The sequence below is a fragment of the Onychomys torridus genome, unplaced genomic scaffold (genome assembly GCF_903995425.1).
Source record: "Onychomys torridus unplaced genomic scaffold, mOncTor1.1, whole genome shotgun sequence".
NCBI classification, from domain to species: Eukaryota; Metazoa; Chordata; class Mammalia; order Rodentia; family Cricetidae; genus Onychomys; species Onychomys torridus.
Window position 1 is genome coordinate 307,180 of NW_023412756.1, and position 16,206 is coordinate 323,385.

The 16,206-nt window shown below is 39.8% G+C and overlaps 1 pseudogene and 1 gene segment (V, D, J or C); both read right to left on the reverse strand.

Annotated features, from left to right (window-relative positions):
* Positions 1-439: 439 nt before the first annotated feature.
* On the reverse strand, positions 440-857 carry LOC118575819 (annotated as a pseudogene).
* Positions 858-6,265: 5,408 nt separating this feature from the next.
* LOC118575853 lies at positions 6,266-6,774 on the reverse strand. The segment is given in 2 exon segments: positions 6,266-6,600; positions 6,705-6,774. Coding segments are annotated over 2 exon segments (381 nt in total).
* Between the last annotated feature and the right edge of the window lie 9,432 nt (positions 6,775-16,206).

Below are 16,206 nucleotides of genomic sequence, written 5' to 3' on the forward strand. Positions count from 1 at the left end.
GATAGAAAGGAAATTCATTTCTTAATGGGACAACAAATATATTGTCAAAGTCAGCTGGGTTTCAACATCTGTTTTCATTAATATAATATTCTTAATACTAGAGTTGCCGCAGCTGGTAAAGGTAAGATTCACAACCAAAAAGAAAAGAAATATTACCACAAACACCATCTTGAGAGTCCCAGGGAGAAATAAGCAAACGTGACTTTGCAAAAACACAGTTTTAATGATCAGAGAGAGAAGTGACCCCAAAGCCTCCCTGCCTGGGGGAAGTAAGAAACACAGTTTAGAAAAAACCATGAGTTTTTCCTTTTAGTTCTGGTCATAGAGTTCCTGTGCTTCTTTAGATTTGAGCGCCCCCTGCTGGCCCAGAGCTCCTCTGCAGGGAGATTTGTGTCTGGGCTCATGGTGGAGTCTCCTCACTGTGCCTCTTGCACAGTAATTAATATGTGGATGTGTCCTCAGTGGTCACGGAGTTCAGCTGCAAGAAGAACTGGTTCTTGGATGTTTCTCTGGTGATAGAGATGCGGCTCTTGAGGGATGGGTTGTAGTAGGTGCTACCAGTATAATTTATGTACCCCATCAACTCCTTCTTGTTCCCCAGGAATTTCCTGATCCAGTTCCAGTAACTACTGGTAATGGAGTAAACAGTGTCAGAGCAGGTGAGGGACAGAGATTGAGAGGGCTTCACCAGGCCAGGTCCTGACTCCTGAAGCTGATTCTAGGACAGGATATCTTCAGACAAGAAAACACATTTCTGTCAATCACAGATTGTCACAACCCCTCATGGACATATGTATGAAATGATAACACTCACCAGGAAGAACAGTCACCAGGTACAGAAGACCCAACAGTGTCATCCTCTAGGCTACACCTCCTTTTCCTCACAGGTCAGCCTTCTGTGAGAGAGATGTGAACTCCCACAGTCAAGGAGCAGATTTAACTTAGAGCTAGAAGGTACATTTGCATGTGGGAAGACAACCTTTCCTTTATAAATGGGGAAGGTAGATATTACTCCATTTGTCTGTTACACTGTGGCCATCACTGTATGTGACTTCCTGTAATGTGAGTCTGGTATAAGAGAGAGTGAAGACTACAGGCAGGGATCAAGGAAAAATACCTTGGCATGAACAAGCTCCACTTCCTTGTCCATCCATCCTACCCACCTACATTCTTTTCCTCCTGTAGTTTTGCAGTCTCAGGACAGTACCAACATCCTTCTCACACTTGATTCAAGAACTCCTGCTTTCTGATTAGTAAGGCCAAATGCTCGCGCTTTAGTTCCTTTTTCCACCCATGAGATGAGTTTCCTTCTTTCCTGGAAATTGGCACACTATCATGTCACAGTTTCACAGGGTCCATATGTACTTCTTAAACCATCCAGTCTGTGGGATGTAGAGAAAGCCTTGCTCTGCTTCTCTGATCTTTTACCTTCACCCTGATATATGCCTCAGGGTTCTTTTTCTATTAATAAGACTACTGTAGATCTGAACAACATCTGGTGCCCAGCATTGGAGTCAAACCCATGACCCTGAGATTAATATTATCATGCTCTACCATCATAGCTACATGAGATTGACTCACTCTAGGAGAGAAAATGGAGGCAGAAAGTAATATGGCAACATGGAAAACAGTGTATAAGAATGAGGATACAGGAACAAAAAGATCTTTTTGATTGAGTTATTTCAAGGGAGGAATCAGAGGCTTTCAGGATTGGCAGAGGAATTGATGAGGTGAGGTTGGTTGTGGCTTGCTCTGCTTCACTGATTTTTCAGCTTTACCTCGGTATCCGGCTCATGGTTTCTTATTAGAGGACCATTTAAAATGTCTGTTATATCTGGCATCCAACTTGTGTGTCACAAATTCATGAAAAAGCCACTTGACTGTAGCCTTGCAGTGCCCCTCTCTAACCCGAGCTGCATGTGACCAGAGCCTCCATCCCATGTTGGCCAGACTCCCTAACATGCTGGCTAAGTTTTTGTTGCAGACACATTGCAGCCAATTCCTTAGCTTTCTTGGGGGCCCAAATCACAGTAGTTAGCCATTTTTCACTCATTTTCTCTGTGAGGTGCCTGGATTTTTGCTTTCTTCTTCTCCTAGTAGGGTTTGGCTTTCTCTGGGGACCCCTTCAGGGCTGCTGCCACAAGGTCATTTGAATCATCACTGTCAGCAGATGTGGTTAGTCAATTATGATTTCTTAAAGGGAGGGATTAGTTAAAGGAAAGCTATTTCCAACATTAAAAAATGGGAACCATTTTTTTTTTACAAAGGAGGGTGTTTGGTCTCTGCTTTAAAATACATTACCAAGTCTAAAATGAAACAATTAAATTAGAGGATTACTAATGTTGATGAGATAAATGCAATGTCAATCATAAATATTTGTTTGATCATTTTTGTTTTATCGTTTAAAATGTTGGTCACTGTGAGTGCCAAGATAAAAGTTTTAGAACAACTTATTAAAACAGATCATAGAGAAATTAAGACCCAGACAGAAGATTTTAAAGGTGAACCAATCTCAGCATTGCATTATATCATTACAGAGAAAAAGCCAAGGCATTCAAACAGACGACCTTAATCTATCTGTTAACCATACATGAACTGCCAAATGCCTAAGGCTGTGTATGAGATGATTGGAGTTCTAAGCAAATTTTAGATTCCAGAAAATTCAAAGAAGCATTAGTCTCAGATGGCATCTACTCATATTTCCTGAAGAAAATATTAAACTCATAGTCAACTTATAATAGAATTGTCCCTCATAATCAGAGAGATTTGGTGACAGGTGTCTCAGGATCTGGTCCCCAATTACAATGGAGTCTTGCTGTTAGGATGAGGCTAAGAACATTGAACAATGAAGTAGAACTAGAGGTCTAGAAATATCCCAGGGAGGGAGATTATGCTAATATAGACAGCAATCTCTATATGATGACCACATGCTGGCTTTATGCCACATGGTAGCCTTGAATGCTTGAGACAGAACTGAAGAAGCAAGGAAGAAAATTGAGTCATTTATGTAAGTTTTACAGGGCCTCCCAAAAACATTCACTGATTTCTTACAAAGACTGACTTTAGCAGTAAATAGAATGATACCAAATTCAGAAGCTAGACAGATAGTAATTGCATCTCTGGCCTTTGAAAGTGCTAATGCACAAGAAAAAAATAACTAGGCCTTTAAAGGAAGATTGGCACACTTGGAGGAATGGATCTGAGGTAAAATTAATGTTGACTCTCATGATCATGGTGATGCTTGGATAGGGGAGGTAATTCCCAGAAGTTTAAAGAAAAATAGTAATGCCGAGTGTTTTAATTGCAGTAAACAAGGTCATCTAAAAATAGACTGGAAAGTACAGAGTTCCTTGAAATAATGTTTTATCAAGAAATAATCCCTACATAATGCCCCTCCCTTCTGGATTATGTTGATGGTATGGCAAAAGCAGATAATAGACATATGAATATAGATCAACAAGTGACAGATAAGAATATCTTCATCCTTTGCTGCTGTGACACTCCCTGAGGGACCTCTAGCAAGCAACCATGCCAAATCTATACAGCCGGACAGTGGTGGTCCATGCCTGTAATCCCAGCACTTGGGAGTCATAGGCTGGTGGATCTCTGTGAGTTCAAGGCAAGCCTGGTCTCCAAAGCGAGTTCCAGGAAAGGCACAAAGCTACACAGAGAAACCCTGTCTCAAAACACCAAAATAAAAAATTCTATTCAGTCCTTTCCTGTTATTGTAGAAGAAACCCCTCCCCAGAGCAATTGAAGAACCTAATGCCTATTGTAAGAACCCAGACTGCTCTAGATGAACAGCTTCAGAAAATAAAACAAAATATTGATTAGAAACCATGAATCAAAATTGTTAAAGATTAAGAATGGAACCTCCCCAAAATCAGAGTTTGTTTTGTTTCTGTCTTTCAGGAGAATGAAGGTTAAGAAATCTGAAGAACACTGGACAAATGAGACATCTAAAAAGGACAAATCATCTAGAAAAAAATGTCCCCCAAAATAGATTTTCTTCAGTGAACCATGACCACACCTAACAGTGATCTTTGAGGTCTCCAAAAAGATGATGGGACCACACAATGACAATTCCACCAGGACAAAAATAATGCCAAGCTGACAAACATCACCCCAATATCAACTTTGGACTAAAAACTGATAAGGGCATTATTAGGTTCCTTAGTGGACACAATACCGCCTCATTGACTACTCCAGTGAGGACTTGACCATAGTCCTAAATTTTCTTTGTTTCTCCATAAAACTACCAGTGACCCCAGTCAGCAGGACATAGCCTAGAAAACTATGCCCACATTCCCAAACAATGGATTATGGATGTTTGAATGTGTTTAGAGATGGTTAAAATTGTTATTGGTCATAGTCAATCCCTTTTTAGAAAAAGAAAGGGGGATATGATATAGAAATGTATGATGTTGAAATGATAGGATAAAGAGGTAGATTATTGAATCTACTCTAAAAAATGATAGGATAAAAGAATAGATTGTTGAATCTAATCTAAAAAGAAAAAAGAAAAAATATGTATTTGTAGGTTATTGTAATATATATATATATATATATATATATATATATGTATATGTATATATATGTCGGTAATTGAGTTTATCTGAAAAGAAGGTACAGATATGGTAAGATAAAAGGGTAGGTGATTGAATCTAGTCTGAAAAGAAAAAATCAGAAATATGGATATAAGATAAAAAGGAAGATTATTGAATCTACTATTAAAAAGCAAATACTAGTTTCAAATGTTTACATAGGTTTGTTTTTTTTGTATATTGTCTATAAATTTGGTATACTGATACAAAGTTACAAAGTTGAGATTAATTTTGTTAGAAAACACTGTTCATACACTTCTAATCTTCTTCACGGTATTGTACCTGCCCAGTTTATTTAACAATGTAGTGCATCTTGCTAGTCCTTGAAAGTTATTATTACCAACTAATTAGGATATAAAGAAATGAAAGTTAGTAGTTAGTTATTACAATTGAACTTGTAGTCATATTAGGTATGATAAGAAGATCAAACAGATATATTTTAAAACAGACAGGCTGTCTTCAAATATCTCAGAGATGTACAGAATATGGCATTTAATACAATTTAATACCATAGAATCTTTTATATGACTTTGAGACAAGTCTGCTCCTGGCATCACCAATCTATGACAGAGAAGATGATGGGCATTGAACGAAAATGCTGGGATGTTTAGTTTCAAACTTGGAACAAATGGCTGAGGTACCTATTTAAATATTAAAGCAGAAACTAGTTGCCAGATTCTCCCTGCATCCCTCAGTTCATACCTGTTACAAGGCTCTCCTGGCATACATCCCACAGAAGCTATTCCATATGGAATCCAATTCTTTGAGTTGCCTATTCCTTTTCATCTCTCTTTTGGGCCTCTTGGATGCTTCATCCTTGTTCTACTCTTCCCCCTCCCCACTCCTCTCATACGTCCATCGTGGACTCTCCCATATGCTCCAGCCTCTGGCTATGCTATCCCACATGTCCATAATAAACTTTCTTCTTCACCATACCTGGGACCAGTCATGTTCTTTTAATATTTTATTTTTATACAATAACAACATTCCCCAAGTGCCCACAGAGCATAGCCTAAGTCTCAGCAGAGCTTAAAGTAAGTGGATCATGTCTGTTTAAGTACACGAATTATAAGTTAGGTGAACAAAATGTAGTGGGAGGTATGATGATGAAAGTTACAGATTAAGTAAGTGAGTCAGCTAGAAATAAAAACAGGTATTTGATATATTTATGCATAGATCTTATGTAAAGCAGAAGGACTTGGGACCTATTAGGGATGTGGTTTACTGAGTATGACCTCATATCCCTCATGATTCACCTAATCCCAAACACTGTCCTCATCAGAATACTGATAAAGCTTTGCTTTGAAACTCATTAGGGATGGTAATCCGGGATGCTGGAGACCTCTCTTAGTATATGGTTCTTTGACCTCACCAGAATCATTTCTGTTATCAGAGATGATTTTTTAGATGTAATTTATGTTAGACTGTATGGTATATATACCCGAAATTGTGATAAAAGAGAATTCTATTATCACAGACTTCACAAACCATAAAAATGGAGAACATTCTGAGAAATCAGTATATGAGGTGACAGCTGTGACCACATAAACCACAATTCAGTTATGTCTTAACCTGAACCTGCACTGTCCCTTTCCTTCATGTGCTCTTTGCGCCCCCTGCTGGTCCTAAGCACTGCTGCAGGGAGGTTTGTGTCAGGGTTCTCACTGAAGGTCCCTCACTGTGTCTCTACTACAGTAATAAATGGCGGTGTCTTCAACTTTTAAGCTGTTCACTTGCAGATAGAGGGTTCTTTTGGAATCGTCTCTTGAGATGGTGAATGTGCCTATCACAGACTCCGCATAGAATGTTGCATAATTATCTGGTTTGTGTTTAATTACAGCAACCCATTCCAAGCCCTTCCCTGGAGCCTGGCTGACCCAGTCCATCCATTTGTCAATAAAAGTGAATCCAGAGGCTGCACAGGAGAGTTTCAGGGAACTTCCAGGCTTCACCACGCCTCCCCCAGACTCCACCAGCTGCACCTCACACTGGACACCTGCAAAAGCAGAGAATCCTGTCAATAAAGTCTCACAAATGTCTACTGTCCCTCTCATTCATGCCCAGTCTAGCACTTAGTATCTTTTCTTATCTATAAATTACCTTTTAAAAGAGCAACAAGGAAAACCCAGCTCAGTCTCAACTCCATGCTAGATGTTCTGTGTTCAGTGATGATTAGTAAAAGGAAAGACCTGTGAGTACAGATCTGGGTGCCTCTGTCAGAGCTGTAGGTTCAGGGCTGATTTTCCATGAGCACAGGGGATCATAATTTGCATATCTTCCTGCTTATCATGAGCTCATGAGCAAGACATTTAGTGAAGACAAATCATGATATGGATGTCTGCGTTGAATGAAACACCAACACTGCATTGAAACCACTGAAGTATAATTTATTGTCCTGGGGCACAGCTTATTTGATAGAGTATTCTATGTACATCTCATCCCCACCATTTTATGATAGGCAAGAAGATAGGGCATGAGAATCAAAGATTTGAGTGATGCTTGGGGTTTATGAAACCATTTGTCAAAAGAGTAGAGAAGAAAAAAGGAATCAAAAATGAAAATTTACTTAGTATGAATTTATGTTTAAATATAGAAATACATGTTTTCAGCCTTATTGTATTATGCTCTGTATTTGTAAATGTTTTTGCTGTGTTTGCTTAAATTATTACTTATTTTATAGGGAATTCAGATAAGGAAAACTAAACTATAATTAGTCAAGGCATGTCATAAGGTTCAGTGAATATTGAACACATGCATTAATTTGAATTAACAAAATGTGGCCAAGACCATAGCTCAGTAGTCCAATATATCAGAAATAAAGTCTCTGATATATGCCCCCAAAATAAAAGAACTACTGTACTATCTGAGATTATTCTTCGGACAATGATAAAATCAAATTTTGAAGTCCTTTATTTATCATTTTGATCTTCCAGAGCTGATTTGCCTCACCTATCATAGAGACCTACCCTTCCCCATCACAAAGGTACTCCCAGCACATCTGTGACCTCCCTAAATCAACCAGTAGGTCTATTTACTACTACACCATAACCTTCTGCTCTGTGGATCCTCAAGGACATGCCTTTCTTTCACTACCAACTGAGCTAAATGTTACACACAAATACACACAAACACAAACACACTTACAAACGCACACTCATGGGGAAAGAGTGAGAAATACATAGAGATAGAATGACTGGAAATATAATAATAAAGTTAAATAAGTCATAATTTGAGTGAGAGTGAGAGTTGGATATGGGAATAATTTCAGTAGGGATATGATGGGTAAAATAGTCAGGAAAAGAAATTCTCAAAAAAAAATAATTAAAGAAATCTAAAAGCAAAGCCTGGTTCATTCAGGTGAGGCAGGAACAAGCCCCAAACACTGCATCAAGGCTGTGCAAGCTATGCCACCATGGGGGGATGGGCTGCAAAAAGCCAGCTCATACAACAGGAATAGATCTTTATCCCACTGCAAGGGGACCCTCAGACAGACCAAGCTACACAACTGTCTCCCATATGTAGAGGACTAGTCTGGTCTCATGCAGGCTCCACAACTGTCGGGCTAAAGTTCGTAAGTTCCCACTACTTTGTAAATTGTCTCTGTCGCTTTTCCCCATCAGGATCTTGACCTCCTTTGCTGGTATAATCCCTGCTCCCTCTCTTCAACAATAGTCTAATTTAGGATTAGCCTTGTGGATTTTGGGGAATTTTTATCCAGCACCTGTTTTCTCCCTAACCCCATAATGTCTCCTTCTATCAAGATATCTCTTTCATTGCTCTCCCACTCCATCTGCCCCCAGCTAGACCATCTTATTCCCTTATTTTCTCATCCCAAATCTCCTAAGCTATTTTGTCCCTCACTCCCAGTTTACTAAGGAGGGCTCATGTATTTCCAATTCTCAGGGCAATACATGCAACCCTCTTTGGTTCCTCCATGTTTCCTAGCTTCTCTGGAGCTATTGGTTATAGTCTGATTATTCTATGCTTTACATCAAGTATCCACTTATGAGTGAGTACATACTTTTTCTGTTTGTACTTCATTTTCAATTTCTTTTTTATTTATTGTATTCCCTTATATATTAATAAAGGGTCTTATATATTCCCCTCCCAAAATTTTAAAGGAAAAAGGAAATCTCTTCTCACATGCAACTCCTTGGTGAGTGACTTTTGTTCAGTGCTCTTACTGAATAGAACGATCTTGGAATATTCAGCTGGTCTCTTTACAAGTGCTGTAGGGTTAAGAATGGGCTGGTTTTCACGAGCATAGGGAGATCTTGTTTGCATTTTCTGCTGCTATATAAGGAGTTTTGTGGTGAAAGTATTAGATGTATGAGGGATTATAGCAAATGAAAGAGACAAAACTGAATAATAAGTGGAGAATTGAAGAACAACATATTATTCATTATGTATTTCTGATATATTTCCAGACTTATTATGTTTTCTTTGCCACAGTTGCCAATTTTATACAATTTTAATAATTTCAGAAGAATTAGCAAAGTTTTATGAATGTTGAATCTAGATATTAAGTTGAAGAAATAATTTTCAAGGATGTAGTTTATTGTTGATTCATGCAAAACTACTGGTGTGTGATACCAAGTATTGAAGAACAATGATATGTAAATTCTATTCACTGTTACTTTTCTGTGAACAACTTCAAAAAACTTGAACCTTTCTGTTTTTTATTAATTATTAAGTATTACTTATTACAATGATGAGGACTGTGCTTCATGAGGCAGTCCTGTACCTCAGGTCACTCTTTTAAACATATTTAAAGTAATAAAGGAATCAAGTCTGTGAGTAACAAAAAGTTTAGAGTGATCAAGAGCTTCCACTCTGGGGGCCTGCTCAAATGATCTTCAGTGACTCCAGTCTTGCCTTCTCCCCAGGACATAACACTCTATACTCATTGGGTGTAAGAACATGAAGAGCCTTGAAATTTCCTCTCCATGAGACAAGATTGACAGGTCCTTGTTTTCCTGTGGAGGAATTCATTCTAACTATGAGATGAATTGTCTTCAAGGTAATTGGAAGGACTTGGAACTGGGTCATATCTGCTATTGTAGCATTCCCAGTAGAGTGATAAATAGTCTAGGAACTAACTCAAATTTTCCATGACAGATCTTGTATCTTTTAAGTGATGGTCCCCTGGGCCTTGGATATGGTTAAATGAGAGAAAAAAATTCTAGACTAGACTAGAGTCAAGAAACAACTTTGTAGGCCTCTTTAAACCTGCATGTAAGGCTCTGCATAATCAGTTTATATTGGTTTTCTATTTGTTTTCTAATGGCAAAAGTATTTAGCAATGTTATGGATCATATGTCCTTGATGTCATTTGAAAATCATAAAATACAATATAAGACTCTGTCACCCTTTGTATACTTTGACAGAATATGCTTTGCAATTGATTAATCAATGTAGGAGTTGCTCTGAAATGTTTGTAGACAGTTTTATACTCTCTCAGCCATCCTGTACAGGTTAGGAAGGCTGTCCTGGGCATGTTGTGTTACTGTGGTGCATCAGGAAAGCCATAAGATGGAATTCTGTGGAGGATGGGAGCTTTGACTCTCCTTGCAAAATGCAGCCTGACCCAAATGATGTCAGCACTATGAACCTTGCATGGGTCCAGTCAGTTCAAATCTAAAAATAACCCAACATTCAGAGCACTCTTAGTCTTTCTGTTGATGGTTCTCCTAAATTCACAGAAAAGGGAACCTGTCTTTCCTTTCTATCCTGACTCTATGGTTTGTATTTGAAGAAGAGAATGCATGATGGTGTTGATACTTTATGTTTCACAGAGGGTAGTGGGAGGACATTAGGCCTTGGAGTACAAAACATTTCTGCCCATCTTTAACTGGTACAAGAGACATTTCCTGATTATTTTCTGTTTATTTGGAAAAAGCCCATGGTGTACTGAAGGACATTGATGAACTCTGACAATAAATTCTCAAATGAAAATAAATGTACTTGCGATCAAACAAAGATCCCAAAGAGCTCTCAAACTGAGGGTGCTAATGTATTTGAGAACGGTCAGGTCATATGGGAAACAAATTGGGTTTTCTAGTCACTGGGTCTTGTTTCCACAACTTCTTGGCTTTGACCTGAGTAAAAAACAAAAACAATGTATACAGGAGAGAATCTCACTGTGGCTGTTTGTTTTTGTTTTGTTAGGGTTGTAATAAGAACAGTCAGGTTGCACATTGCTATCAATGGCAGAATTATTTTATCCCTGACATTCACCCATTGTAGAACCCAGATGAATTTGTTCTCCTACTTAAAAGAAAACAAAAACAAAGGAATGTCAGAAAGAAAAAATTAGATTCAGATATGTGAAATTATGACAATCAAAAAGCAAGAGAGGTCCTAAGCGGGCCTTGCTGCCTTTAAGAACAAAAATTTTTCTCTCTGTCTCTGTCTCTCTGTCTCTTTTGTGTGTGTGCTCAAGTGTGTGTGTGTGTGTGTGTGTGTGTGTGTGTGTGTGTGTGTGTATGTATGTGTGAGTGTGTGTCTGTGTTGGTGTGAGGATCATGCACCCTACGCTGATGTCCAGTCAATATCAATCAATGCCCATCCAGAACTTGTGGTAAAGACAGTACAATTTCAGGAAGCAGGGTAATGAGCACCCAGGGCTCCTTATGACACAAACAGGCATTTTACATTGCCATGTTAGAATCCTATTGCCCTGGACCCAATGATATCTGAGTAGAATAACACTGTAGTTGTCAAAGTAACAGACTCCACACCCTGAGGACTTCTCAACACAACATCCAGCTCCATTTCTAAAACAATAAGAAATTTCACTACTACTACCCAAAGCAATTCTGGATTAGATTTACCTATAAATGAAAACATAAAATTAGATTTATGACAGAAACTAAAGTGACTTTCCACAAATCTGTGTGGGCCACTTCCAACAAAGTATTTGTTGTGTTCCTCGGTACATCAAACTAAATTTTTAAAGAGGTTTTTGTCTGTGTGTATGTTTGTGTTTGTGTGTGTGTGTGTGTGTGTGTGTGTGTGTGTGTGTGTGTGTGTGTCCTGACCACTGTTTGCTGTGGGATGGTCTGTATGCTATGAATGTGTTGTTCTGATTAGCTGATAAACACAAAGATGCTTGGCAGTAGCCAGGCAGGAAGTATAGCTGGGAGAAACAGACAAGGAGAATTCTGGGAAGAGGAAGGCTGAGTCAGCAGATGCAAACCTGCCATCCAGGGAGCAGAATGTAATGGCACACAGGCAAATCATGGAGCATGTGGGAACATATAGATTAACAGAAATGGGCTGAGTTTAAATGTAAGAGCTAGTAAGTAGTAGGTCTAAGCTAATGGCTGAACAGTTTTAGTCAACATAAGCTTCTGAGTGATTATTTTATATGTGGCTGTGGGGTCTATAGGGCTGAGCAGGACCAGGGAAAATTAAGCTACAATTGTTGATTAGTATTTTTCTAACAAATTCATATTTTAGTGTATTCCAAGCTATACCATCAACAGTTCTAGTTTTTTGGATTTAAAGAATGCATATATATATATATATATATATATATATATATATATGTGTGTGTGTGTGTGTGTGTGTGTGTGTGTGTGTGTGTGTGTGTGTGTATGAATATGGAGAAAGAGATAGTTATAGATAGATATAGGTATGGATATACAATAATATATTGCCACAGCTTGCTCTTCTTTGTTTCATTAAAGAAGAGACATGTCAATGGAGGTGGTCCTGATAGAGAAATAGTTGATGTATGTTGTACTGTAGGGGGCATCATTAACCAGCATCATTTTATTCTCAGATCTTCTTTTGAAAAGTTGCCAGACACTGTATAAGACTGTGAGGAGGAGGCTGAAAAGGGGACACTCAGAGTGATTATTTCTGTGGAAGTCTCCAGGCTAATCTCTGTTATTACATTCCCAGGACAACTTCCTGCTCCTCGAGGATTACAGACCCACTCAGGATGTAATTTGCAACACTGTGTCTTACATAGGAATAGACGGAGTCCTCAGAGTTCATACCGCTAAGCATAATGTAATCTGTGCTACAGGGTTTATCTAAAGTCAGTGTGGCCTTGCCCTGGAACTTATCTGATTGTCCTCAGTATTGGCATATGCTGAGGACAATTTTAAGAGTCATGCCATATTGCCTGCCTGAGTTAAGTTTCTGTTGTCCAGTATTGAGCCACTAACCAGAAATCTTTTGACATGCCTGAACAAGTCTTGAGTTATTAGAAAATAACATTTCCTTATCTTTCTGCTACAGTGACCATTAGTAACAATGATTTATGGTTAGGTTGCTTGGTTGGGTTGCTTGGCAACTCAACAGTCCCCTGATCTTTTCCCAAAGAAAGTTTCCTGGTCTGCTTACTATAAAACCCACCTGAGAGAAATAAACTTCTGCAGCTTGATCAGAATACTGTCTTGCTGTCAATTCTTTGTGTCTCTTGTCCCTTTCATTCACCATTCCCCTTTCTAGGGTCTCTGCTGAAGATCCTGCTGGTTGGGACAACTGGTGTCCAGCGTGAGGCTGGAGGACATGGAGGAGTGGTGAATGTCGTCACACACCAGTGCAGGCCTGCCTAAGAGTTGGACCACCATGGAAGACAGCTCCACGAGCAAAGGTTCGGTCAGTGATCATCACGGAAATGCCCAGCCATGAGACAGATCCAGAGGAATTTTAAAATGAGGATGCAAGGTAAGTTTACCATGGGACAAGCATTTAGTAAACAGGATTAGTTTATTTCGGGACTAAAACAGTCTCTCAAGACACGAGGAACTAGGGTTAAAAAGAAAGACTTAAAAAAATTTCTTGACTATATTGGAGATGTCTGTCCTTTGTTTCCTCAAGAAGGAACCATAAGTGAAAAACGCTGGGGATGGGTCGGTGACTGTTTAAATGATTTTTACCAGACCTTTGGTCCTAAAAAGGTCCCCGTTCAAAACTTTTCCTACTGGAATTTAATTAATGATGTCTTAAAAACTTATAATCATTCCCCTGATGTTCAAAAATTAATTAAAGAGAGAGAAAAAATCTTAAAAGAGTCCTCCCGTCCACCCTCTGTCTGTCCTTCTGTCAGTATTAATATGCCTGAACCACCCATGTCTAAAATTGTTCTGGCTGCCCCGTCACCCCCCAAGAACAACCATCCTCCTCCCTGCTTTCCCTCACAGGATGTATATCCTTCCCTCAGAAATTCTGATAATGATTTAACTCCAGAGGAGGAAGCCTCCTTAGAGGAAGAAGCTGCCAAGTATCATATTCCTGATAGGCCCCCTCCTCAAACATGCCCACCAACTAAACTTTCTCCATTTAAACACACTTCCTACCAGTTTCTATCACAGGGTGTGATGGCCTCTGCATCATCCTTTTGTGCGCCTGTTATTGAGAATGAGGAAACCTCTGCCCTCTTACAAAGAGCCAAGAGCCTTATCCTCACTGAGGTTTCTTCCCTCAAAGAGGTCCTCCAACAAAAGCGCGAACATCTTCAACTCATAAAAGAACACCGTGCTGTTGACAAAGAAGTAACTACATTAGCCTTAAAATCCCAAAAAGACCTTAAAAATAGCCCAGGGAATACTAAAAACAGCCCAAAAAAGGTATCCACAAAAACAATTCAAAAAAGGGCTCCTCCTGCTAAAGCCCCTCACTCTCTTTATGCCTTCCCCGTAACTAGTAGCCAGACTGCTAAGGAAGAGCCTGACTCAGCTGCAGGAGTTACAAGCTCATTATCCCCTGATACTGAGGGTGAAGAAGCATCTGAACATTCAGATAGTGAAGGTAGCAAATCTGAGGGCTCCTACTCTGAGCATGAAGCCCTCAATACTTCCCCAAAATATAAACACCTCAGTGTTAAATATCTTGAAAAACTTAAGGTAGCAGTTGCCAATTATGATCCTACAGCTCTCTTTACTTTGGCCCTTTTAGAAAATGTGAGTGAACATTTTTGGCTTATACCTAATGATTGGTATTTCCTGGCTAGAGCTACACTTTCAGGTGGAGATTATGTTTTATGGAAAACTGATTTTACTGAAAATTGTAGGGAGATGGCTCAATGCAACACAAAAAAATCATCCTCCACAAGATGGACTCTTAAAAAGGTCCTGGGTAACAGCCCCTATGAGAAAAATGAAACTCAAGCCGGCTTTGCTCCAGGCTTATTAACACAAATTCAAAATGCCTTTCTAAAAGCTTAGAAACATTTGCCCTCCAAAGGGTTGGCTACCACCTCCCTGGCAAAGATTCGGGAGGGGCCTGATGAGCCTTATAGTGACTTTGTCAGCTGCCTAAATGACACTGCTGAGCGGCTTCTTGGAGATGGCGAAAATGAAAGTACTTTTGTAAAACATCTAGCATTTGAAAACGCCAATCCTGCCTGTCAGGCTGCCATTGTCCTCATGGCGCTAAGTCTGAACTTTCTGATTATGTCAGGCTATGCTCAGGAATTGGCTCTGCCCATGCCATGGGGCTCGCCATCGGTGCTGCCCTCCATGCAGCCAACAAAGACCCTAAAACCTGCTTTACCTGCAAACTACCTGGGCATTTTTTTCTGAGAATGCACTGTGCCTCCTGCAGCTCCCAATGAGCACCCTCCCCCCACGTCTCTCTGCAGGTGCTGTGGCAGGGGCAAACACTGGGCTTCAGAATGCAGATCCAAAAGGGAAACTTCCAGAGGGGCCAGGCCCTGGCTCCCACCCAGAGGACAACCCCAGGGTCTATCAGGTTTGTCCCCCTTGCCCAGACTCAGCCACTCCCCAACCCCACCAATCCATTTCAAATCTCTGGAGAGCAACCTCAGGGAGTGCAGGACTGGACCTGTGTTCCACCACCCAGTCAGTATTGACCCCTGAAACAGGCCCTCAGCTCCTAAATACCAGAGTCTATGGTCCCTTACCTCCAGATACCTTTGGCCTAATCATTGGAAGAGCTAGTACCACCCTTCAAGGTATTCAAATTTTCCCAGGGATTATTGATAATGACTTTACTGGAGAACTTAAGATTCTTGCCTCTACAAGTACAGGCATGATTATTATCCACCCAGGCACCTGCATTGCCCAACTCTTATTGCTTCCTCTCCAACATTCAAACCTTAAGTATAAAAAATTTGCCCACTGCGAGGATGGTCCCAGTTCCTCTGATGTTTATTGGTTTCAACAAATTTCCCAGTCATGCCCCCTCTTAACTCTCAAGCTTAATGGCAAAACCTTTCAAGGAATTTTGGACAGGTACTGATACCACTGTTATATCCTACAGAGACTGGCCCACTTCGTGGCCTCTTACCACATCCCATACCCATCTTAAAGGCATTGGCCAGACTTCAAACCCTCAACTGAGTTCACAAGTCCTTAGATGGACTGATGGAGAAGGCAATTCTGGTACTGTTACACCTTTTGTTGTCCCTGGCCTACCTGTTAATCTCTGGGGTCGAGATATTCTTACCCAAATGAATGTCATCATGTGCAGTCCCAATGAAATTGTCACCAATCAGATGTTTAAACAAGGTTTCCTTCCTGGCAAGGGCTTAGGAAAAAATTCTCAGGGCATTAAATCACCTATCCCAATATCTGTTTAAAATGATAGGGCTGGATTAGGGTCTTCCCAAAATTTATCCTAATGG